The 25657-nt window shown below is 38.5% G+C and overlaps 1 protein-coding gene across 1 annotated transcript in view; it reads left to right on the top strand.

Annotated features, from left to right (window-relative positions):
- dnah5 (dynein, axonemal, heavy chain 5) overlaps window positions 1–25657 on the top strand; it is a 249007-nt gene that overhangs the window by 104752 nt on the left and 118598 nt on the right. Inside the window, exons 27-40 of the mRNA XM_063069583.1 lie at window positions 2370–2608; window positions 4615–4855; window positions 6698–6897; window positions 7119–7272; window positions 11210–11373; window positions 11768–11924; window positions 12360–12572; window positions 13080–13304; window positions 15247–15419; window positions 16574–16752; window positions 20457–20644; window positions 22707–22901; window positions 23616–23750; window positions 24584–24691. Coding sequence (XP_062925653.1) covers window positions 2370–2608; window positions 4615–4855; window positions 6698–6897; window positions 7119–7272; window positions 11210–11373; window positions 11768–11924; window positions 12360–12572; window positions 13080–13304; window positions 15247–15419; window positions 16574–16752; window positions 20457–20644; window positions 22707–22901; window positions 23616–23750; window positions 24584–24691 — 2571 coding nt within the window. The remainder of the gene's footprint in view (window positions 1–2369; window positions 2609–4614; window positions 4856–6697; window positions 6898–7118; window positions 7273–11209; window positions 11374–11767; window positions 11925–12359; window positions 12573–13079; window positions 13305–15246; window positions 15420–16573; window positions 16753–20456; window positions 20645–22706; window positions 22902–23615; window positions 23751–24583; window positions 24692–25657) is intronic.

Here is a 25657-nt window from a genome sequence, read left to right on the forward strand (position 1 = left end):
TGGCAAGGATGTCTTTCCTCAGATTAGGGGACCAAAACTGCACACAATACTCCAGGTGTGGTCTCACCAAGGCCTTGTACAACTGCAGTAGTACCTCCCTGCTCCTGTACTCGAATCCTCTTGCTATAAATGCCAGCATACCATTCGCCTTTTTCACCGCCTGCTGTACCTGCATGCCCACTTTCAATGACTGGTGTATAATGACACCCAGGTCTCGTTGCACCTCCCCTTCTCCTAACGGCCACCATTCAGATAATAATCTGTTTTCCTGTTTTTGCCTCCAAAGTGGATAACTTCACATTTATCCACATTAAATTGCATCTGCCATGAATTTGCCCACTCACCTAACCTATCCAAGTCACCCTGCATTCTCTTAGCATCCTCCTCACAGCTAACACTGCCGCCCAGCTTCGTGTCATCCGCAAACTTGGAGATGCTGCATTTAATTGCCTCATCCAAGTCATTAATATATATTGTAAACAACTGGGGTCCCAGCACTGAGCCTTGCGGTACCCCACTAGTCACTGCCTGCCTTTCTGTAAAAGGTCCTGTTTATTCCCACTCTTTGCTTCCTGTCTGCCAACCAATTCTCTATCCACGTCAATACCTTACCCCCAATACCGTGTGCTTTAAGTTTGCACACTCATCTCCTGTGTGGGACCTTGTCAAAAGCCTTTTGAAAATCCAAATATACCACATCCACTGGTTCTCCCCTATCCACTCTACTAGTTACATCCTCAAAAAATTCTATGAGGTTCGTCAGACATGATTTTCCTTTCACAAATCCATGCTGACTTTGTCCGATGATTTCACCGCTTTCCAAATGTGCTGTTATCACATCTTTGATAACTGACTCTAGCAGTTTCCCCACCACCGATGTTAGGCTAACCGGTCTATAATTCCCTGGTTTCTCTCTCCCTCCTTTTTTAAAAAGTGGGGTTACATTAGCCACCCTCCAATCCTCAGGAACTAGTCCAGAATCTAATGAGTTTTGAAAAATTATCACTAATGCATCCACTATTTCTTGGGCTACTTTCTTAAGCAGTCTGGGATGCAGACCATCTGGCCCTGGGGATTTATCCGCCTTTAATCCCTTCAGTTTACCTAACACCACTTCCCTACTAACATGTATTTCCCTCAGTTCCTCCATCTCACTGGACCCTCTGTACCCTACTATTTCCGGAAGATTATTTATGTCCTCCTTAGTGAAGACAGAACCAAAGTAATTATTCAATTGTTCTGCCATGTCCTTGCTCCCCATAATCAATTCACCTGTTTCTGTCTGTAGGGGACCTACATTTGTCTTAACCAATCTTTTTCTTTTCACATATCTATAAAAGCTTTTACAGTCAGTTTTTATGTTCCCTGCCAGTTTTCTCTCATAATCTTTTTTCCCCTTCCTAATTAAGCCCTTTGTCCTCCTATGCTGAACTCTGAATTTCTCCCAGTCCTCAGGTGAGCCACTTTTTCTGGCTAATTTGTATGCTTCTTCTTTGGAATTGATACTATCCCTAATTTCCCTTGTCAGCCACGGGTGCACTACCTTCCTTGATTTATTCTTTTGCCAAACGGGGATGAACAATTGTTGTAGTTCATCCATGCGATCTTTAAATGCTTGCCATTGCATATCTACCGTCAACCCTTTAAGTGTCATTTGCCAGTCTATCTTAGCTAATTCACGTCTCATACCTTCAAAGTTACCCTTCTTTAAGTTCAGAACCTTTGTTTCTGAATTAACTATGTCACTCTCCATCTTAATGAAGAATTCCACCATATTATGGTCACTCTTACCCAAGGGGCCTCTCACGACAAGATTACTAACTAACCCTACCTCATTGCTCAATACCCAGGGTTCTCATAGCCTTGTAAACTTACCTACATTTGTACTCCATATCCCTTGTACAAAAAAAAAATGTTCTGACTGCCTTCCTAATTACATGTTGGCCATGCATACTAACTTTTGTTTTTGGTGCTTTGCACTGAAATGAATTGTTATGGATTAAGCAGGACAAATAATAAAGTTAAAGGTTTATTGAAAACATACCCAAGTTGTTTATTAAAATACCACTTACCTAAGTGATAAATCTCATAGAGGTGAGTGCACTTGAATAAAATGGGAAAGTTAGTATATTGGAACCAGCCTCACATAATAGACAAATTGTCTGGTTTAGAGCTGTCAATCCATGTTAAAGTTCAGCCTAAAATTTTCACAGCCCATTACAGCTTTGGGTCTTGTTGACTCATAGTGAATTTCAGGTGCATTCTTTATTATTTTATGGCTTCGCTGCACAATCTATAATTTATATTTAATACTTGTGAGATTTATGTGCAGATATGTACTTATGCATATGAATTAATTTTGCTGTCAGAATCAATTCGACAACCTATTTCGGAAGTACATCACATACACAGGCGGTGAAGAGCTGTTTGGTCTGCCTGTCACTGAATACCCTCAGTTGTTGGAAATAATGAAGCAACTGACTTTACTCCAGAAACTCTACAGCTTGTACAATAATGTGATCAATACCGTCAACGGTTACTATGACGTCTTGTGGTCAGAGGTCAACATAGAGAAAATCAATAGTGAACTTATGGAATTTCAGATAAGGTAATGATTAAATCTTGAGGAGTTATTCTTTGTTAACATTAGTGATTGAAAAATGTCATTTTTATTTTAAATCTGGATGTGAAAATGGATGAAACTAGAATAATTCTATGGCCTTTAATACTCTGTATCCTTTATCTTCCAGAACTAATTATGCCCTGGGTTGTTTAATTATGGGTTGTTTATTTTCACCTCCACAGTGTTGGCTAGCTGTACTTCGAACTCATGCCATTTGCTGCTGAAGCCCCCCTCCTTGCTTCAATCATTCCAGATAATTAAACCCCTGTTGTTTCAATTCTGGTGGCCTTACATCTTTTAAAATATTCAGTTGTCTTCTGTCAATGGTGTTTCTCATTCATCCCAGCCTTGTTGATTAAAATAGTTTCCACCCCTCCTGGGTTCATAGCCTTTATCCTTGTTTTGAAATAACAATATCCTTCCTTACTTAACTCCTCAATTTTTATCAACTCTTGGAGCTCCTCCTCCATCCAAGTTCCTTGGTACTTTTTATTGTCCACCCTCCCAACCCTTTCCCTACAGTCCTACACAACTGAATTCCTTTAAAAAATCTCCACCCTTTCCATCTTTACTTCTCCACTTTTTATTCTTGAAGATGGTCACAAAAGGAAATTTTGCGGGAAGAAGATGCCACTTTTATTAATTTTTCTTGGCTTGCCTCTCTTGACATGTAGACTATAAAATGCCTTGAGAGGTCATAAAGATACGAAGTGGCTATTGAATTATTGCAGGATCTTCTAATCTGTATGATGGAATTTATTTTGAGAATAAATCTGGAATACATGGAAAATTACTGGCAATTATATCACTACGTATTGGTAGCTTGTGTAGTGTGGAAGATGGATTCTCAGGAATGAGCACAAAAAGACCTTTTGTGGTAATTGTAGCATGATATACAAGGAGGAATGTAGCTCTGTCAGTGTGAATCCAGTGAAGCATTGATTCTGCACTCTGTGTGGCAAGACTGTCAGGTAAGCTTGTTATCATTGACGTATCTCCTTGCTGGCGAGAGCTGTGCAGCCAATCAGAATCAGATTTATTATCACTAACATAAGTTATGAAGGTTGTTGTTTTGTGGCAGTAGTACAGTGCAATTACTCTAAGTTACAATAAATGATTGAGTAAATAAACCCTGCAAAAGATCTACATGAACATACATTATACCAATTATTATTCTGGGTAGGAAGCTTTTTTAACCTATTTCACTATGCAGTACTGTGCAAAAGTCTGAGACACATGTAACACAAAAGTAATGAAATTAAAAGTTTCCAAATATCAGAAAACTTGCTATAAAGAGCAGTAAACAGTAAAAAAAAACAAATTAATATTTGGTGTGACCACCCTTTGCTTTTAAGACTGCACGAATTCTCTTAGGTACACTGTTGTGCAGTTTTATAAGAAAATCGGTTGGTAGGTTGTTGCAAGCATCTTGGAAAACTTGTCATAGTTTTTCTGCAGACTTTGGCTGTCTCATTTGCTTCTGTCTCTTCAGGTAATTCCAGGCAGCCTCGATGAAGTTGAGATTAGGGCTCTGTGGAGGCCATACCAACTGAAACCATGTTAACAATCTCAGGTGCCTAAGACTTTTGCGCAGTACTGTACATATTCTGAGGAAACTTTAGTGAGGTTTTCTCAGATTTTGATTGTTGCATGCTATTTTGCATTTCCCAGTTTGGAGTGAGTTGAGACAGATGGATGCACAAAAATCTGAGACAGGCTTCTAAGAAAGTTAAAATGTGCAATTCCACCTCCACCCCACCTTCGTTAGTTGCCTGATAAATGCACATCATTGACTCAGAAAGACTGCCCAAAGAGAAAAGCACTCTATCCACCAAAGTTTGTGTCCATTGTTTGAATCATCAGTAAAAATATGAGGTACAGTACATATAGCATCACAGACGTTGGATGTAAGAAATAGGTTTATAATTATCACTTATCTCTGTATGTTGCATACCTTTTTAAAATGTGCATTGCAATTATTTCTTCTTCAGATGTCGGAAGCTTCCTCGTGCTTTGAAAGAATGGCAAGCATTCCTGGATTTGAAGCAAACTATTGATGATTTTAGTGAATGCTGCCCACTGTTAGAGCACATGTCTAACAAAGCTATGATGCTACGGCATTGGAAGCGAATTGCAGAAACCACAGGGCATAACTTTGATATAGAAACTGAATCATTCAAGTTAAGAAATATTATGGAAGCATCAATACTGAAGTATAAAGAAGAAGTAGAGGTATTTGCTTATGTTAAACCGTGGAATGTTTTTGCTTGATTCATAGCCTTAAAATGAATAACTAATCACAATAATGTATTGCTTTCTTCAGATATAAACATTATTGATACTTAGCTAATTTATAGATTATAAACACAGAAAGGCCAGCTGGTGGCACAGTGACATCAGCACCGGACTCCGGAGCGAAGGTTCCAGAATCCAGTCCGGCCGCTCCCGGACACGCTTTCCATCTGTGCCGAGTTGAGCGTCGAACTCGCAACTCGGCCTCGTAAAAAAAACTGCACTGTGAGAAGGGCGTGGGGGACCACTCACAGAATCTTTCCTCCAAGACAACCACTTGAAAAAGTGGTCGCCGAGGTTCTGGCAGAGTACGGCACACAAAAAAAAACACGAAAGAATTTGCTGATGCTGGGAATCCAAAGCAACACACACGAAATGCTGGAGGAACTCCACAGGTCATACATCATCTATGGAAATGTATAAATAATTGTTGTTTTGGGCAGAGACCCTTCATCAGGACTGGAAAGGAATAGGGGAAGATGCCAGAATAAAAAGGTGGGGGGAGGGAAGGAGTACAGCTAGAAGGTGATGGGTGAAGCCATGTGGTTAGGAAAGGTAAAGGGCTGGAGAGGAAGGAATCTGATAGGAGAGAAGAGTGGACCATGGGAGAAAGGGAAGAAGGAAGGGATGTAATTTATAGGTGTTTAAGATCTCGAATTGGAATTAGCTTTTAATATGCAAACAATATTGGGAAGTTGTATATTTGTTCAGTGGAAGTCTGTTTTCTCAATTTACATAATTATTTACTTCATTATCTTTTTTTATTGAGCCTTCAGGTTTTACAAAGGGAAAGTGAATGTGTGCAATAATTATGGTTCTAGTCTAAAATTAATTAGAACTGGACTTTGCAATGTCAGTTCTTTGGCTTACATTAAACAAAGAATAAGCTATTGTGCCAAAATTCTGAGAGCAGTGTCAGAGACATCAGAGAGACTGCAGATGCTGGAAATCATCAACAAAATACACAGAATTCTGGAGGAACTCAGCAAGCCAGACAGCATCCATGGAGGGAACGCAATAGTCAACATTCTGGGCCGAGACCTTTCATCAGGATCTCTGCTTAATAATGGGTCTCTGCTGGCAATGTTGTTTATTACCCTCCAGAGATGCTGCCTGACCGAATAAGTTCCTCCAGAATTTGTGTGTTGCCGTTCAGCTTGGATTGTGCCATGTCTTCCAAAACCTAAACGTTGTCTTGCACTCTTGGGCTTTCATTATGTGGCACAAGTGTCACTCATATATATTTTAAAAAAATAGCAGTGTAGGAAACACTGAGCAGTTCAGCCAATGTCCGTAGAAAGACAAACTGTTGGTATTTAAGGTTCAAGACCATTTACTACAGCCAGCAAAAGAGAAAATAAGGCAATTTTAACTTGCAGAGAGGTGGGGGAAATGGATAAACCAAAAGGAATCTCTTGAGTTGAGTTGAGATTTCCTGGTAAGATGCTAAAGATACCATCTTGTTAACGAGGGAAGAGAGAAAGAGAAGAAAGGGATATGCTTTGTGACCTGCTGACTGTTTCCAGAATTTCTGCTTTTATTTCAGAATTCTGGCATCTGTGGTTCTTGGATTTTCATCACCATGATTAGAATTGTATCTGATATTTAAGCCATATCTGAACACTAAAACATTCATCACGTCATTATACATATTTGAATAAGAAGTTTTGGTTTCATGATCAATCTTCTGTATAGAGTCTGCACTTATACCTTGCACACAGACACAGACCTTATTGTGAATATTATGATGGGGCAGTCTTTTGATTCCTTTGTTTATTGCAGGATATTTGCATCAGCGCAGTGAAAGAGAAAGATATTGAGCAGAAATTAAAACAGATTATAGCAGAATGGGATGGCAAAACATTCACTTTTGCCAATTTCAAATCACGTGGTGAGCTTCTGCTGAGAGGGGACAGTACATCGGAAATTATTGCCAGTATGGAGGACAGTTTGATGGTTCTGGGTTCACTGATGAATAACAGGTTAGTTATGCACTTGTATCATAATTTCATTTGGGTTAATTACAGAGAAATATTTTTACCAAATGATATCACTTCCTTTAAAACGATGTATAATGAAGGCAAATCTTCCTGTTTAAATACAGTATTATTTAAAAAATCTGCAAAGGCCCATGTATGAATAGAATTGTACAAATGTGGTTCATTATGGGTAAACATTGTATTTTACTCTTGTTTCATGGCAGGTACAATACCCCTTTCAAGGCACAGATTCAGAAATGGGTTCACAATCTATCTAATTCAACTGATATTATTGAGAACTGGATGACTGTACAGAATCTGTGGATTTATTTGGAGGCAGTTTTTGTAGGTGGAGATATTGCTAAGCAACTCCCAAAGGTATGAAAGTAAATGGTCTTAAATCCTAAAATATTTTTGGTTGAAGGCAATTGTTCGGATTTCTCTTTTCAATATGCAACACTACCTTTGTAAGCTGCCAAGTTAATGAAAGTATTTGATCTGATCTCCAAGGACTATTGGTCCTGGAATGTGGGTAAAAGATCAGAAACATAAGAAAAACTGCAGTTGCTGGAAATTCAAAGTAACACACAGAAAATGCTGTGAAGTCCTGCTGAAGGGTCTCGGCCCGAAACGCCGACTATTTACTCGTTTCCATAGTTGCTGCCCGGCCTGCTTGAGTTCCTCCAGCACTTTGTGTGTGTTTCTACAGGTAAAATATATCTGTTTTAATATAGATATAGGTAGTATCAAAATGGGTAACTTATTTCAGTATTCCAGTACAGGTTTTCCCTGCCGTCCGAAGGTAGAGTGTTCCTATGAAATGGTTCGTAAGCCGAAATGTCGTAAAGCAAAGAAGCAATTTCCGTTTATTTATATGGGAAAATTTTATGAGCGTTTGCAGACCCAAAAATAACCTACCAAATCATGCCAAATAACACATAAAACCTAAAATAACAGTAACATATAGTAAAAGCAGGAATGATATGATAAATACACAGCCTATATAAAGTAGAAATACTTTTCCACAATCATTACTGAACTGTTCTCTGTAGTGAAAATCTCATGCCAGCGCCGTCGGCAGAAAATCTCACGCAAGCGCTGTTGGCAAGAACACTCTCCCCGGTAACCTTTAAGCTATGAAGCTGCCAAATCATACCAAATAACATGTAAAAATACACAGCCTATATAAAGTAGAAATAATGTATGTACGGTGTAGTATCACTTATGGGAATCGGGAAGACAGCTTGCCGAGCACACTGATGATGGTGTGTTAGACTGAGTCGTCGCAGGTTGGGTGGTGCAGTGGCCCCCACCCTCCAGGCCGCCGAGCGATACATTGCTGTGAAGCATGCAGGAATGCAGCGGTAGCCGGGAGGTACACAGCACATCTTTAAGAAAAAAGCCGAAATAAACAAGCTAATTAATTAGGTGCCGCCCGACACGTAATTGTCGGCCCAGATCAGTACTGATTTCCGATTGCGTTGTCTCTGATCTGGGCCGACAATTACGTGTCGGTGCCACCTAATTAATTAGCATGTTTATTTCGGCTTTTTTCTTAAGGATGTGCTGTGTGCCTCCCGGCTACCGTTGCATTCTCCGCGAATCAGTATCTGTCCGTGGCCTGGGGGTTGGGGTGGTGGGACACTGGGGTGTTATCTCGTCGTCTGTTTCCATTAGAGCAGGCAGCTCAGCTTCTTCTATCTCTTCCTGCCTCGATGTCGAAGGTTGAGGTTCGTCATCTGCTGTGGCTGATGTGGAAGGCTTGCTTGATTGCTGAGCCTCGCGCATTTTTTCTATCACACAGTTCTTTAATAAGGACTCAAACCATCCTGCAAGTATTTCCTAAACCGACATACCCTTTCAAAATTAAAGTCGTACTTTATCATTACTCATTCGGTTTTGATTGTTATCCTTTTCTCTTCCAATTGCATCAGCTCTTCATCTGTCAGTTCTTGGTGATGGGATGCCAAAACCTCTTCAACATCATGTTCGTCAGCTTCCACAAGCCAAACTCATATTGTCCTTACTTCATTCACCACGATCAAAATGCTTAATTATGTCTAGTTTTACCGTAAGTGTAACACCCTTACGAGCTCTTTCAGGCTTTTCCGATACCACAGAACTCATCTTGCAAACTGCTCACAGGCATGTGTTAAAGCAATGCAGTTCCGAATCCGGGGGAGAGCGGCTGCTCAGGGCGCACGTTGCCTTTTATCGCGCGCTGAATTTTTTTTCGTAACAGTGAAAACACTTTCTGAAAACGAAAATAGGGTACTAGTGTAGGTCTTTTGTAACAGTGAGGTTTCGTAAAGCAAACGGTCGAAAAGCGGGGGACACCTGTACTCGTATACAAGAAGCATCTGATGGTCTTGTCAAGGAAAATAGTTTATTTGTCTATCGGCCTCTACTTTGTTTTTCTGCCACTTTAGTTCACCTTCCCATTCCCATTTTGTCCTTTCCCTCTGAGCTATCATCACACTTTTGTAAGCTTCAGGAGTAAGGTACCATCTCCAACTGGGCATGTTATGGTCAACAGGACTCATAATTGAACTGTACATTTTCAGCTAGTTCACTCTTTCTGTTTGTCTCAGAACTGGCCCTTTTAGCTCAGCTGTTTATTTGTGTAGTTTGGACTGTGATCATGTCCCATATTAGCAACACATTATGCAGACAAAAAACCTAATCTGACTTCAACTGTGACATTAGCTTATCTGGTCTCACCTTATCAGAGATATGCCCTTCATTCTACCTATCCCACTGTTTTGTCTGCTACCTAAAAATAATCTATTTTTGAAGTTTGAAGTAAATTTTTTTTTATCAAAGTATATGTATGTCACCATATACCAGGGGTGGCTAACCTTTTACATTCCATGCATCAATTTTTTCATGCACGAGTTCAGATGCGCCATACAACTCTTGTACCCCCACAATTCTTGTAAAAATACGTTAATATAGAACTCATGCATGAAATAATTGACGCATGGAATGTAAAAGGTTGGCCACCCCTGCCATATACAAACCAGAGATTTATTTTCTTGCGGTCAATAATGGTAAATAGAATCAATGAAAAACCACACCCAGCAGGGCAGACCACAACCAATGTGCAAAGTAAAAAACAACAAACTGTGAAAATACAAAAAAGAAAGAGGAAAAAAATAGAAACAATAATATTAAATAAAATTGAGCCCGTAGGTTGTAGGAACATTTCAGTGATGGGGCAAATGAAATTATCCCCTTTGGTTCAAGAGCCTGATAGTTGAGGAAGTGTATCATAACTGAAATGTTAACTGTCTTGCTCTTGACAGATGCTGTCTGACCTGATGAATGTTAATACTAGTTTCCATTTTTATTTATGCTTTCTAATGTCTGCATTTTTAAAATTTTTTTTCTCCTCAGGCTGTTCTTTGAGGAGAATTTATAATTGATCACTCGTGATCTTTAGTTATTCTCTGTGGCAGAGTAGGTCTCTACTCTGTCACGTTAATGTGCTACTTGATTGTCCTGGGTTCACTGATAAGTAACAAATTATGCACTCCTATCATAATGTAATTTCAAGTGAGTTGGTTGTTAATTACAGAGAATTTTTTATCAGTTGATGTCGATTTCTTTCAAAGTGCAGTATAATGAAGATAAATCTTTCTGTTCAAATATAATTTATTTTTATAAAGACATCTGCAAAGGGCAGAAATTGATCTATCAGGTTGATATCGACCATACTGATGGAATTTGAAAATGGTTGTTCTGTTTATGTGAGTTTAATCTGGACATGAAGCATTTTAATTTACCATTGGTGTGCACCACAGAGTGGTGCGGATACTTTTGCAAACATTCAGATGACTGTCTAAAGGTAGCTTAGGATGTTCTCAAAATATAGATGATCTCCCTTTGAAGAACCTCTAGAACTATATTGCTCACGTCCTGCTTACCTGTCACGCAAAACAAAATTTTTCACTGTACCCTAGTACGTGACAGTGAGAAACCAAATTATCAATTTAATTTATCTAAGCTGCTTCATCATTTTTGGTAAGTAATAAGAGGCAGAAATAAAGTGTGTATAAAGCTTTAAAATCAGATGAGAAATAAGCAGCACTGAACTATGGTGTCAAGCATAGAAAGATCAATAATGTTAAATTGCAATAATAAATATGAAGGGAGTACATTGGACAATTGGAAGGTTAGTTTCAATGATTTTATCTATCATGAACGAGAGAAGATAATGGAGGTATACCAGTGACAGGGATAACGAGGCAGCAGATTTACTAGCTTGCTATTTTGTCATTGATTTTTTTCCATTGTCATTCTACTTTGACTCAAGGAAGCCAAACGTTTTTCAAATATTGATAAATCTTGGGTGAAGATCATGACTCTGGCACATGAAACCCCAAATGTGGTGTATTGCTGTGTAGGTGATGAAACCATGGGGCAACTTTTACCACATTTACTGGAACAACTGGAAATCTGTCAGAAGTCTTTGACAGGGTAAGCCTTTAACATACTGAGCTACCATCGTCTAAGCTGTTATAGGCAGAACTGTTTCCATGATACTGATTCAGGCCAGATTTTTAATATTAAAGCCTGACTTAGTTCTTTAAAATGTCTGAAACACTTAAATTATGGTGCTTAGTTGTAATTTTGCAAGCTTAGTTTGGTTAGTGTGTCCATAGCTTTTGCTCTATGACACCAGTAACATTATTTCACTTAAATTTTTGTTTTTAAAATCAAAATGCTTGCAAAGCATTTCTATTGCTTTTCTGTGGTTGAGCTAAAATTTATTCAATTTTGATCCTCACATTTGGGCAAAGCAGTTGAAATGTTTTAGTTCTGGTTTGGTATCACTTTGCTTATTGGTAATTGCTTTATCATCCACTTACAGGTATCTTGAAAAGAAAAGACTGCTTTTTCCTCGGTTCTTTTTTGTATCTGATCCAGCGCTCCTTGAAATCCTGGGTCAGGCTTCAGATTCCCACACCATTCAAGCACACCTGCTGAACGTCTTTGATAACATCAAAACGGTCCACTTCCATGACCAGGTAAGGTGGAGAATCAAGGAGCTAAAATTATATGTTCATGACTCAATGTAAAAAGAAATATTAAAGCTTAATTTCCTTTTTTTTGGTCATATTTGAGACTGTGTACATGGGAAGGTCAAGAAGCCTTATACCAAGTGCTCAATGGAGGCTCTTGAAGTCCTGTTTATTCGTCCAAATGAACTGAAAATTTAGCAGCCTCCAATTTGCATATGCATTCAGGTCTTAAGAAATTAGATCTTACACCTCACTGAGAAATGGAATTGAGCCTTAGGACAGTAGCTAAGCTCCAGTGATCAACACAATTTGAAATCCATTATTTCTGAAGCATTACCTTACTAAGCTAACAGGACTTGTTGAGTTGAATTTAAATTAAGGCTTGGCATAGGATTATCTAGCAAGCTGGACATGATAGAGTCAGTTTGTCTTTATTAACAGGTCTACGATCATATTTTGGCTGTCTCTTCGCGTGAGGGGGAAATGATTGAACTGGACAAACCTGTTATGGCAGAAGGAAATGTAGAAATCTGGCTAAATGCTTTACTGTTGGAATCTCAGAAATCTCTCCATCTGGTCATCCGTTCTGCATCTATGAGCATTCAGGACACTGCCTTCCAACTGATTGAGTTCCTTAATTATTATCCAGCACAGGTATAGTGTACTTTTAATTAAAACATTGCACAATATTCTTTGTTTATTGCATTTGGAATACAGGCTTGGTACCTGCACCATTTCAAGACATTTGTTAGTTTTTCCTTTCCTGCAGAATTTGTATTGGAAAAGTAATTTAAGCAAGAACCCATTGATATTTTGTAAGGATTTATTCCAATGTATTTGTTTTTATGTTGCATTTTTACAATTCCCTTTTGGAAGTATTATTAGAAATTGGACACTATTTCTAAATATACAGGTTGAACAGCAAATTTACACTAAGTGCAGGCCGAATTTTGAGTCTCATAATAGTTAATTCTGTTATACATGAAAACAGGGTTTTACTCAAGTTAAGATTTTCTGTTGTTCTAAGAACAGTGGCTCATATTTAAATGTACGCTTAAAAGTAAGCTTACTGGCATATTTCTGACTTTAGAATTTTATATTATATAAAAATACTGTTGATGTCTGATTACAGCAATCTACAGATTTTATTTTTTTGTGAAGGTTGGGTTGCTTGGAATTCAAATGATTTGGACACGAGATTCTGAAGAAGCATTAACCAATGCCAAGTATGACCGAAAGATCATGCAACAGACCAACCAATCATTCTTAGAATTGCTGAATACCTTAATTGACATGACAACGAAGGACTTGAGCATTGTAGAGCGTGTGAAATATGAGACACTTATCACTGTCCATGTGCACCAGCGAGATATCTTTGATGACCTGGTAGGAAATATGTTAAACGATGTGCCTCTCTATTAACTCATAATAATTACATCTTGTTTGGTTAAAGGTTTTGAAAAATGTGGAGTCATCAAAATCTTATGTGATGAGTCTTTAGACAGTGAAGAAGAACAAAAGAAATCAGCAGCAGTGGTTGTCCAGTTTAATCTATTGTTTATTCTTTATTTTGGAAAGTGCATGCATTTGGAAATTGAATTATTTTGAGTATCAAAGTAATATAACTACGGTTTAAAACACTTTATTTCCCTCCATAGATGCTGCCTGACTTGCTGAGTTTCTCCAGTACTTCGCATATGATGCTCAAAATTTCCTGCATCTGCAGAATCTCTTGTGTTCAGAACAATTTGAAATAATTTTTGTAATATCTTACAATATATTTTTATAATCCGGCATATTTCTAACTCATGAAGACAATATTTTCTTGGGATCTGAAATGTTATTTTTATTAAAACATTAATCTGCATTTTTGATTCGTCATTCACTGGAAAATAATATAAATTCATCGTAGATGGTCTTGACCTCCTTGGCTCGATGGTGAAAATTGTACAAACAGAAATTGGTTATTAAGCTGTTTGAATCTGCTTTGCTTATCCATAAGATATTGGCTGATGTACAATACAGCTCTCTATCTACTTCTTATCAACATTATAAGCACCATTATTAAACAACAATCAATTTAACTCACTCTTGAAGTTTTTGATTGCAATAGTATATACAGCTTATTCCTGTCCAAATGTCCAGTTTTAAATTATCTTTTCTATGGAAACATTGCTTGCAGTTGTTCCTTGTTTAATTGAATGCTTAAAAAAGAAGTTAAATTTTTCAAGATTTGAAAGCTTATAATATCCTCCACTAAATCTTTCTTGGAGTTTACATCAAGAAGCTTTTAAACTGTTATTCAATTATTCTTAATAGAAAATAATTTGTATACTTTGAATGTTATTGAATGGCGGAGCAGGATCGACGAGCCAGATGGGCTGCTCCTGCTCCGATTTTTTGTATCCTTAAGTTCTTCAAAGTCCAAATTTGGTACTTCGTGAACTTTATTTGGTCACTTTGTGCATGTTGAGCCCCCACCGGAAATTTCAGTCCTGATGTAACACTCAGCTGAAGGATTCCCTTGTCTGATTGAAAAGTTGAAGTTTATTGTCATCAGCTGTACACATGTATACCGCTAGACAAAACAATGTTCCTTAGGGACCAATGTGCCAAACACAGTACATATGTTACATATAGCACATAAAATAATATTAACTGATAAAAAAGGAATGCTGTAGATGTACAAGTTGACATAATACAGATATCTTATTAAATTTATTGTGACCAATACAGAAGAAAGCAGATCCTTGCAACAGGAATATGTCTTGCAGTTGGATTATTTAAGGATAACCATATGTCTGGGAGTTTGTTGGATAGTTACACGTTGACTGTTGAACTTAAGTTGTAGGGCTGTGACAATATTGAAAGAACTCAATTGCAGAGTTGGTAAAAATACAATTTGAGGGTAATTACCTAAAAGTAGGAAGAATTGAGGGGCTTAGGAACATGGTGATTCATCTCAGGAGCCTTAGAGGAGGAAAGGAGGAACTAATCAGGCAGTCCAACCATAGGAGTCTTTGGGGAAGGATGTTCCAGTTCTTTGACGAGACTGCTAGTTGACTACAGCAGATGTGAAATACTCATGAACTGCCTCTCTTTCTTCATGTACATTTCTGGGGAAATCAGTGTAATTCATAGCTAATGCACACAGATACTTCTTTCCTGAAAACTCTGTTCCAAACATACTGGAGCAACCAAGAATGGCCCCATCATAGAGCATCATTTTAACACTATTTCAGTGACCCTTATTATTTTCTTCATTTAAGAGTTAAAGGTACAGTAGTTAAGATCAATTTGCAGTTTCTGAAATATCTTTGTTTTGCAGTGTCGCCTGCACGTCAGAAGTTGTACCGATTTTGAATGGCTGAAACAATGCAGGTTTTATTTCAATGAGGACACTGATAAAATGCTGATCGATATTACAGACGTTGGATTTGTATATCAGAATGAGTTCCTGGGCTGCACAGACAGATTGGTTATAACACCACTTACTGACAGGTGGGAAACTGGAAAGCTTCACACTGCTATGTTTATTAAGCTTACTTAATTCTTGACAGGTGGATGTTGTTGACAATATTTACCTCCCTAATTCCTGTGGATAATGTGCTGGTAAGCTACTGACAGTCTGTTGGGCAAGAAGGTCCTAGATTTGGATTTAGTGACACTTATCAACTGAGAAATTATTTTGGAATCATCAGGGAATTAGACTTGGTTGTTCTTGTGTTTGCTGTTCCCTTGTATCCTAATGGCAAATGATTCATGTCATGGAGGTCTGAAATAAAAGCGAGAAAACTTGGAGGTTAGATATCATTAGCGGAAAGAGAAACAGAGTTCTGCATTTAAGTCTGATACCCTTTCACAGAATAAGAACCCTTCTTTAGGTTTCACCTTTTGGAGTTAGTGTCAGATGAACCTTGGTGAACTGTTGGACTGTTGGATAAACAGTCTGTCATCAATTGGCTTTACATATTGTAGATTTTCTTTAGTGATGTTTGATTTGTACTTTTCCTGCTGAGTACTTCCAGGTCTTTGTTTAATTTTAAAGATTCAAAGTACATTTACTATCGAAGTATGTATGCAGTATACAACCCTGAGATTCGCCTTCCCCATAGACAGCCATGTAACAAAGAAAACCACGGAACTTGTCCAAAGAATAAGTATCAACTCACCCCTCATGAGTATTCAGATGACACTTCATCCGTTTCAAAATAATGTTTCATAGCATACAGCAGTTTACTTTTAAGAACAATCATCTTTCACGTGGACATATGAAGTACTAATTAGGAAAAGTTATTGATTTCTGTTACTGTGCAAATGTTGCTAGATTTGCTGAATATTTGTGTTTTCATTTCAGATTTCCAACATCATCACTTTTTTTGCTTTACATGTAACTAATTTTGCACCGAATAGGATCCCATAAGACAAGGAGCACTGTTGAATAGAACACTTTTAGTGGTGTCATGCTGAATTTTTGTCAATAAAACAGTATCTCAGTAGCTCATTGGATTGTAAATTGAGGTCATTTATTCAGCTCTTGATGAGAGATTGGATTTCACAAATCTCTGACTATTGTGTTCTTGTTAAGTTTCTGATGTGCTATTAAACAAGTTAATTCCTTTTATCATACACTTGTGTTATTTTGTTTCATTTAGATGTTACATAACTCTAGCTCAGGCACTTGGAATGAACATGGGAGGAGCACCTGCTGGACCAGCAGGGACAGGCAAGACTGAAACTACCAAAGACATGGGAAGGTGCCTTGGAAAATATGTGGTGGTCTTCAACTGCTCGGATCAAATGGATTTTAGGGGACTTGGCAGAATCTTTAAAGGTGGCAGAATAAATATAAATATTTACTTATATTATACGTATGCAATACTTGTTTATATTTATAGGTTTATTTTTTGAATAGTCAACTTCTAAATGTTTCTCTTTTCCACCTGCTCCATCTTCACGTTTGTCCAAGGGCAGACAGGTGCTGTCCTCTAATTCGCCACTAGATGGTAGCCAGGCTACAAAATTTAGGTGTCAAGCTTCTCGGAAAGCCGACAGAATACAAGATCTCTAATTCAGGCTCCAATCTGATGCCACATTTCCATTAACTATTGAGAATCCCTGCCCATGAGTATTCAATGTGGAGAAGGAGCATTCAGTTTGGTATTGAGAAGCTTGAGTCCATTCACCAGAAGCTCAGTGAATGCTCACCATCTCACCAGCTCACAGATGTGTCAGTCATCTCTAGCCACACCTTTCGGAAGAGCTTGGAATAACCTACATAACCATCCTTCATCCAAAAAATACTGATTAAGATGTAGAAAATCTTGCTACTGAATCTAGTCATTTACAAAGTAGAATGTTGCTGGTTCTGGATATCTGAAATAAAATCAGCAACAAAGACTGGAAATGCATGGCAAGTCAGGCAGCATATGTGGAGGGACAATCATCAAGACAGTGACCTTTCTTCAGATGAAAGGTCGTTAACCTGAAACCTTTGTTGCTTTCTTCACAGCTGCTGTCTGATCTACTAAGTTTCTGTTTGTATGTTGGCCATTATTTATTGTTTTGGTCTTGATGCAGACAAGCATTTCTCTATTTTTGGGGCTTACTTACTGTTTTGAATAAGATTCAAGATGGTTTAATGTCATTTCCTGTACACAAGTGTAAGAAAAATAAAATAATTGTTATTCCGGATCTGATGCCACACAAAAACAAACACAAAAGATAAAGAGCATGATAATAATAATAAAATCATACACAATACATAATGAATACATAAAATAGCTTATATACATAGATTGATGGTGTGTCCATAAAGTGACGCTAGTGTTGATCAGCCTTACTGCTTGGCAAATGTAGCTGTTTTTGAGTCTGGCTGCCCTGGTGTGGATGCTATGTGACCTCCTCTCTGATGGAAGTGGGACAAGCAGTTCATGAGCAAGGTGTGGGGGATCCTTCATGATGTTACTGGATCTTTTCTAGCACCTTTCTGTATGTATATCCTTGTTGAAGGTAGACTGGTACCAGTGATGCGTTGGGCAGTTTTGACTACTCATTAAAAAGCCTTCCTGACCACTGTAGTGCAGTTTCCGTACCAAACAGTGATGCAGATTGTTAGGATGCTCTCTACTATGCAACTGTAGAATGACTTGAGTATGGATGTGCAAAGATGAGCTCTTTTTAGCCGCCTCAGAAAGTAGAGGTGTTGGTGAGCTTTCTTGACTGTGTAAGATGTGTTCTGGGGCCATGAGAGGTTGTGTGTGATGTGTATTCCCAGGAGTTTGAAACCGCTTGGAACTGGTGCGAGTTCTTCCAAAGTCATTGACCATCTCGTTTGTCTTGTCGACATTAAGGAATTGCTGATAAACCCCACCACTACTCTGTTATCGGCAGTCTTGACGATTTGATTGCTCGGGTAGTTGACAGTGCAATCATATGTGAGCAGGGTTTACAGCAATGGGCTTAGCACAGGGCCCTGAGGGGTACCTGTATTGAGGTTGATGGGGAGGAGAGCAGTTGTGCATCCTGACTATCTTTTTTTAGGAAGTCCGACACCCAGTGGTGTGTTTAGACCGAGGAGTAGGAGCTTGTTCACCAAGGTCTGTGGGACAATAGTGTTGAATGCTGAACTGAAATCCTGAAACAACATTCTGGCATGTGTCCTTGTTTTCTAGTTATGTTAGGGCTAGGTGCCTGACTGATGCTGTGGCATCTGTTATAGAGTGGTTTTGTCAGTAAGCATATTGATGAATGTCCAGTGTGGTAGGAATGGCGTTTTTGATACAGTATGTGCCATTACCAGTTGTTCAAAACACTTCATGATGATTGGTGTCACTACTACTGCAGGGGCAGGGGGGGTAGTCATTTAGTTCTGAAGGTGTAGAGTTCTTTGGGGATGGGGAAGATGGAGGCTGATTTAAAGCATGTGGGGACAGCAGCCTGGATGAGTGAAGTGTTGAAGATGGCCATGCACAAAAGTTGTTTTGAGCATCAGGGAAGAAGGCATAATTGGTATCATCAACGCTGTTTGACACTGTTTTTCCTTGCACAGTCAGTAATGCTGTTGTTGCCCAGCCACTTATACCAGGGATCGTTATCAGACAGGAGGCTCTGAATTTTTTCTGCGTAGGCAGTCTTTGCCCTCTTGATGCTAAAGATGAAGTTTCATAATGGTGATAGGTGTCATACTATTACCTGAGGGAAAAAGAAGTTGATTTTGAATTTTATTTTTAGCATAAAGCATGCTGGAATCTTCAAACGCTTAAATGTTATGCAAGCAACTTCTGAACAGTAAGCAGTCAATTTGAAAGCTTAAGATGTATTTTTCCTGTGCAAGTGAAATTGTGCAAACGAATTTTCCTTGGAACATTAGAGCAATAATGTGCATATGCTTGGAGCATGCATTGTGCCTTTAGGAAAGCGGTACGTATGATATTTATCTTGTATGTTAACTTGTCGTGTATTTTGTCTGCACCTGTTTTCAGGTGTAAAAAGAAATCTGCATTTGCATTCGTAGCCTGTAACTAGGTTAACAATTTTCACTGTGAGGTATTATACTAGATTAGATTATGAGGATACTCAGTCCTCGTTTATTGTCATTTAGAAATGCTTGCATTAAGAAATGATACAATGTTCTTCCAGTATGATATCACAGAAACACAGGACAGACCAGACTAAAACTGACAAAAACCACATAATTATAACATATAGTTACAACAGTGCAAAGCAGTACCGTAATTTGATAAAGAGCAGACCATGGGCATGGTAAAAAAAAGTCTCAAAGTCCTGATAACCCCAACATCTCATGCAGACGGTAGAAGGGAGAAACTCTCCCTGCCATGAGCCTCCAGCGCCACAAACTTGCCAATGCAGCACCCTGGAAGCACCTGACCACAGTCCGACTCTGAGTCCGTCCGAAAACTTCGAGCCTCTGGCACAGAGCACCATCTCTGCCGAGCGCTTCGACCCCGCCCCGGCCACCGAGCAACAAGCAAAGTCGAGGACTTGGGGCCTTCCCCCTGGAGTTTTCGGATCGCACAGTAGCAGCGGCAGCGAAACAGGCATTCAGAAGTTTCACCAGATGTTCCTCCGTGCTCTCATGTCTGCCTCCATCGAATCAGAATTGTGCACGGCACCCTACTTGACAAATAGCAGATATTCATCACCGGAGTGGCCATGCGTGCTGCATCGCGCCGCCATCTTCTCCTCTCCTCCGTATGAATGGCCTTGTGAAAGGAAATGAATAATTTCATCTGTTGAGAAAGTGCATTAGCTATATTCAACACCTACTTGTGAATAGATTCCACAACCTATAAACTCATCTTCAAGAATTCTACAATTCAGGACCTCACTATTATTTATTTATTTGTTTGCATAATTTGTCTTCTCTTGCAATTGTTAGTTTATCATTCTTTGTTTAAGTATAATTTTTTTCATAAATTCTATTCTATTTCTTTATTTTCCCATAAATGCCTGCAAGAAGATTAATGTCAAGGTGGTATGTGTACCTTTGACTACAACAAGTTGTTACTTTCATAGGCCTAGCACAGTCTGGATCCTGGGGTTGCTTTGATGAGTTTAACCGTATTGACCTACCAGTTCTGTCGGTGGCTGCGCAGCAGATCGCAATAGTTTTGACGTGCAAGAAGGAACGCAAGAAAAACTTCATATTTGCAGATGGAGATTCTGTGGAAATGAATCCTGAATTTGGCATATTCCTCACGATGGTAAGTGAAATTCAGTTTGTGAAAAGCAAGAGTATGATAAAATGGTTTTTAAAAGCACTTGAGCAAGCAGTGCAATTAACATAAACCAAAGTGTGCTTGCTCATTGCCTCATGATACTAATTGAATATATTCAATACACAGTAATTAATCTATGTATGCAAGTGTGGCAGTCAAGGCCAGTCTTTGACCTGATGAAGGCTGTTGGCCCAAAATGTTGACTGTTTATTCCTTTCCGCAGATGCTGCCTGACCTGCTGAGTTCCTCCAGCATTTTGCTTTCACTGCTAGTATATCTCATTTTAACTAAAAGAGGACCAAAACTGTGCGTGATAACCCTGGGGTGGCTTCACCAATACCCCACGTAATTGTAACAATACTTCCTTATTTTCGATTTAAGCTCCTTGCTGTAAAGGCCAATATGCCACTTGGCTACATAACTTTTTGAGTTATATGTCTGCTAAAATTTTGTACTTTGTGCACAAAACCCTCTGTACTTGAGACATAGCAAGTCTATATCTTTGAAAATTTTCTGTTAGCAGTATTTTATTCATAATGTCCATTGAAAAAAAATCAGACCTTCAAACTAAGGAGCACTGCAAAAACATTCTGTCAGTGATGAAAAAGATTCTGGATGAATGTCTGTGGTGTAGTGTTTACTTGTGCTTGTTTTATTATTATTTTCATGAATCTCTGATCCAATATCACAAAAAGAATGTCTTGACCTGCGGTTGCCATGGCAGTTCTCTCCTGGGTCAGTTTCTTATATAGGCTTAATCTGTCGAAGACTGCTGTTTTACAGAAATAATGGTGTTATCAACCTTTTCTTTCAGGTTTCTCTGACTCTTAGCCCCCGAGTAACAAGCTTAAGCTCATCCTAATGCATCATGCTTCCATACTAACCTGAGGTTTTTTTTTAATCTAACTGACCTCAGTCTGTGTATGTAATTTCATCTTTTCTGCTTGTTCTGGTTTGGTTTTAACCTTCACTTACACCCTTCAGTATGATATTATGTTACTGCTTTGGCCTGAATTACCTTCCAAAAGCTTTTGTCTCGATATCAGTCTGGAATATCCATCCATTCATGCTGCTAACCTGATATTAACTCGTTCCTTCCTCTTCCCTGATTTCCAACCCTTTATTTGCTGTAGAACAATATGACTTTTTGGAGGATAGTAATGTATGATTTGACCTGAACAATATACTGTTAATAGTTGTATTTTAATTAGTGAGTCTTTTAATAATAGTGGATTCAACTAATTGATCTAATTACTAAGGCAGCGGTAAGGTTTTTTGGCCAGCAGTACGTGTGCATATTCATTTCCATAGATGCTGCCTGACTTTCCAAGTTCCTCTAACATTTTGTGTGTATTGGTGAGACCGTCATAAATTCATGGACCACTTCATTAAGTACCTCCACTTCATTTTGCCAAAAGCGGAACTTCCCAGTGGCCAAACATTTTAATTCCCATACCTGTTCATGTTCTAACATGTTGGTCTATGGCCTCCTCTAAGATGAGGCCACCCTCAGGGTGGAGGAGCAACACCTTATATTCCATCGGGGTAGCGTCCAAGCTAATGGCATCAATATCAATTTCTCCTTCCAGTAAAAAAAATCCCCTCCTCCCTTTTTCTTCTATTCCCACTCTGGCCTCTTACCTTTTCTCATCTGCCTATCACCTCCCCCTGGATCTCCCCCCCCCCTATGGTCCATTCTCCCCTCCAATCAGATTTCTTCCTCTCCAACACTTTTATGTCCCCCCACCCCCGCCACCTGGCTTTACCTATTGCCTCCTAGCTATGCTCTTTCCCCTCCCTCTATCTTTTTGTTCTGACATCTTTCCCCTGCCTTTCCAGTCCTGAAGAAGGGTCTCGGCCTGAAACATTGATGTTTATTCATTTCCATAGATGTTGCCTAATTTGCTGAGTTCATCCAGCATTTTGTATATGTTGTTTTGGCCATATAAATACTGGATAAGAATAATGAAAAGTATGTTTCTTGTTTGGATTGATCTAATATCAAGAGAGATTCTTGTGTTTCTGAAATATACTTTAAAATTTTTAGAACCCTGGTTATGCTGGGCGCCAAGAACTGCCTGAGAATCTGAAGATTAACTTCCGCTCTGTTGCAATGATGGTTCCAGATCGTCAGATAATTATTCGTGTCAAGCTTGCTAGTTGTGGATTTATTGACAACATTACTCTTGCCAGGAAGTTCTTCACCCTATACAAATTATGCGAGGAGCAACTCTCGAAACAGGTTTATGCACATCTGATCATATGCATGCAATTGTCAATAATATCCTCAATCGAAACAAAATTAAAGGGTTAAATTGCGGTTTATCACATTGTCCAATGACATTGTGTCTGTTTATGTGTACTACATTCTAATTTATTAACCACCGAGCAGCATCTGTGTATAACTTAACTTCAGCCTTCCACATCAGAATTGCTCATTAAAAACCTTGAGAGATTTTCAAGATGGATTTTCTTCTATTTCTGCCATCATCTACAAGATGATAGATGTGTATTGTTCAGCATTTACACTGCTGGAGCAATTACTCACAAAAAGTTAAATAAAATATTTTATTCTGTAGCTATAGTTTTAACTTAATCTATGATATATCTAGCATCTAAAAGCTGCAAGAATTGTTTTAAAGATGATATGGTGGGTTTTGAAATCTGTGAAAAGTGTTTTTATTAACAGTTCTGGGAAAGCTTTTGAGTAGTTGCATAATTTAAATTCAGATTTTTATAATTTTAAAACTTACAAGAGTGAATTTCCAAATTCCAGGCACACAGCAGGGAATTGCTGCTGAAATGAGTGCAGACCAAGTAATATATAGTTTTGTAACTTTCTTATTGATCTACATTTCGTCAGCAAGCAGACTTTTGTTATAACACTGAATTAGTGAAGTTACTTTTTAAAAATAATATAACGTAAATAAATCTTTGCATAATTCACCCTTGCTAGGTACATTATGATTTTGGCCTACGTAACATCCTGTCTGTGTTGCGAACACTCGGAGCGGCAAAACGAGCCAATCCCAAAGATACAGAGTCTACCATTGTTATGCGTGTACTTCGTGATATGAACCTGTCTAAACTTGTAAGTTTCAATTCGGTTCTGGTTTGTGAGAAAACAGATTAACTTCAACACACAACTTAAAGCTGACTTAGGATTTGTCTTGGTTAGAATTATATGATTTTCAGGAAATGTCAGTTCAAAAGAAATGCACAGTTATTAAAGTGTTCTTAGATTTTGTTTATATACTGAATATTTGGATGGCAGGGTGGAGATGTGTCTCTACCAAAGGAGGAGTCAGGCGCTCCCTCCCTCCACTAGCCTGCAGCTTAACCTTGTGCAGGGTGTAGCACCTGCTGAGCCCCCCAATCAGGGTGTCGTGAAACCATGGGAACAGATGGTAGATCGTTGTACTGTATGAGCAACTGGAGCGTATCTCACAAGTCATGGTCATGTGACTACTGATGCCAGGCAGACAATATCTGAAGAGTACTGCTAATGGCTGGGGTCACCCGTCTTGTGAAGCCACTGCCCAGAAGAAGACAATGGCAAACCACTTCTGTAGAAAGGTTTGTCAAGAACAATCATGGTCATGAGACCATGATTGCCCATGTCATATAATATGGCACAGAAAGATGACGATGACTGAATATTAAGATCCTAAATCTATTAATGCATTAAATTATATCACTTTCTAATATGAACATGATTACACAATATGCTTATAAATCCTCAATTAATTCAGATCAATAAATCTTAGTGCCAGCAATGTTTTCTTTTTAAAATTTCTTTATGACAGTAGTGAATTTCTACATTGAAAAAATATATAGTTTGCTCTAAGTTACAACTATTTAATAGTTTACTCATTTCTTACATACTTTAAATATGATTAAAGTGAAGAAATCATTATTTCTTAGATTGATGAAGATGAGCCACTTTTCCTCAGTCTGATTGAGGATCTATTTCCTGGTATCCAGTTGGATAAAGCAGGATTACCAGAACTGGAGGCTGCCATTGACAAAAGGGTAAACTTTACAAACTCCTCATTATTTGGTTCATATTCAATGAGATGTGCCTTTATAATCATCACTTTTGAAAACGATGCATACCATTGACAGAACATCTGATTCTGCTGTGTCTGTGAATATAAAGTGTAAAAGACAAGAATATAAAGATGAAAAAGATTGATTATATGCGTATTTGAAGGTTGCCATCTCCAAAACAAAAGGATTTCATACCCATCCGAACCTCGTGACATTAGTATTTAAGAAAGGAAGGGAGGAGAGATGGTATAACAATCACTAATTTCTTCATAAATTAGTCATTCTGACGGCATGTCTAAAAATTCACTTTAATCAGTCATAGGTAGAACTCTCTTCTTGCATATTCCCAAGGCATCTCCACCATCTGCATAGCAGAGCCAGGATTTGATAGATTGTTTTCCATTTGCGTACATGAGTATAGCTGTAACAATCAAGAGTCTCAACACCACCCACAAGACAGCTTTCTTGCTCGCTAGGCAATACATCATCTTGAGCAGACTCGCTCTCCAGCACTGTCACATGGTGATTATAATCATAATTCGATGGAGCTGCTTACCCAGGTTTCTTCAACAACAAGTATTAAGACAGCCATATCACCTCTCTTGAACAACTAAATCTGTGACATACATAGTGAAAATCGGAGCCCAAGCACTAATCCTTACACAACCCACATCTTTATAATCGTTACTTTTGAAAACAGTGCATACCATTGAAAGAATATCCGATTCTGCTGCATCTATGAATATAAAATGTAAAAGACAAGAATGTAAAGATGAAAAGATATAAAGGTCAAAGCTCAACACTTTGAGAAAGATCTTTTTACCCTGCTCATTGCCGTGTCCAATTCTCAATCCATATCAGTATTTTTCTCCCAATTCTTTGTGTATTCTCACCTTCTTGACTCACATTTAACCTGTGTTAAATCTTGCTGAAAAACCCTGAAAATGT

This window comes from Mobula hypostoma, chromosome 17 (assembly GCF_963921235.1).
Source record: "Mobula hypostoma chromosome 17, sMobHyp1.1, whole genome shotgun sequence".
Lineage (NCBI taxonomy): Eukaryota > Metazoa > Chordata > Chondrichthyes > Myliobatiformes > Myliobatidae > Mobula > Mobula hypostoma.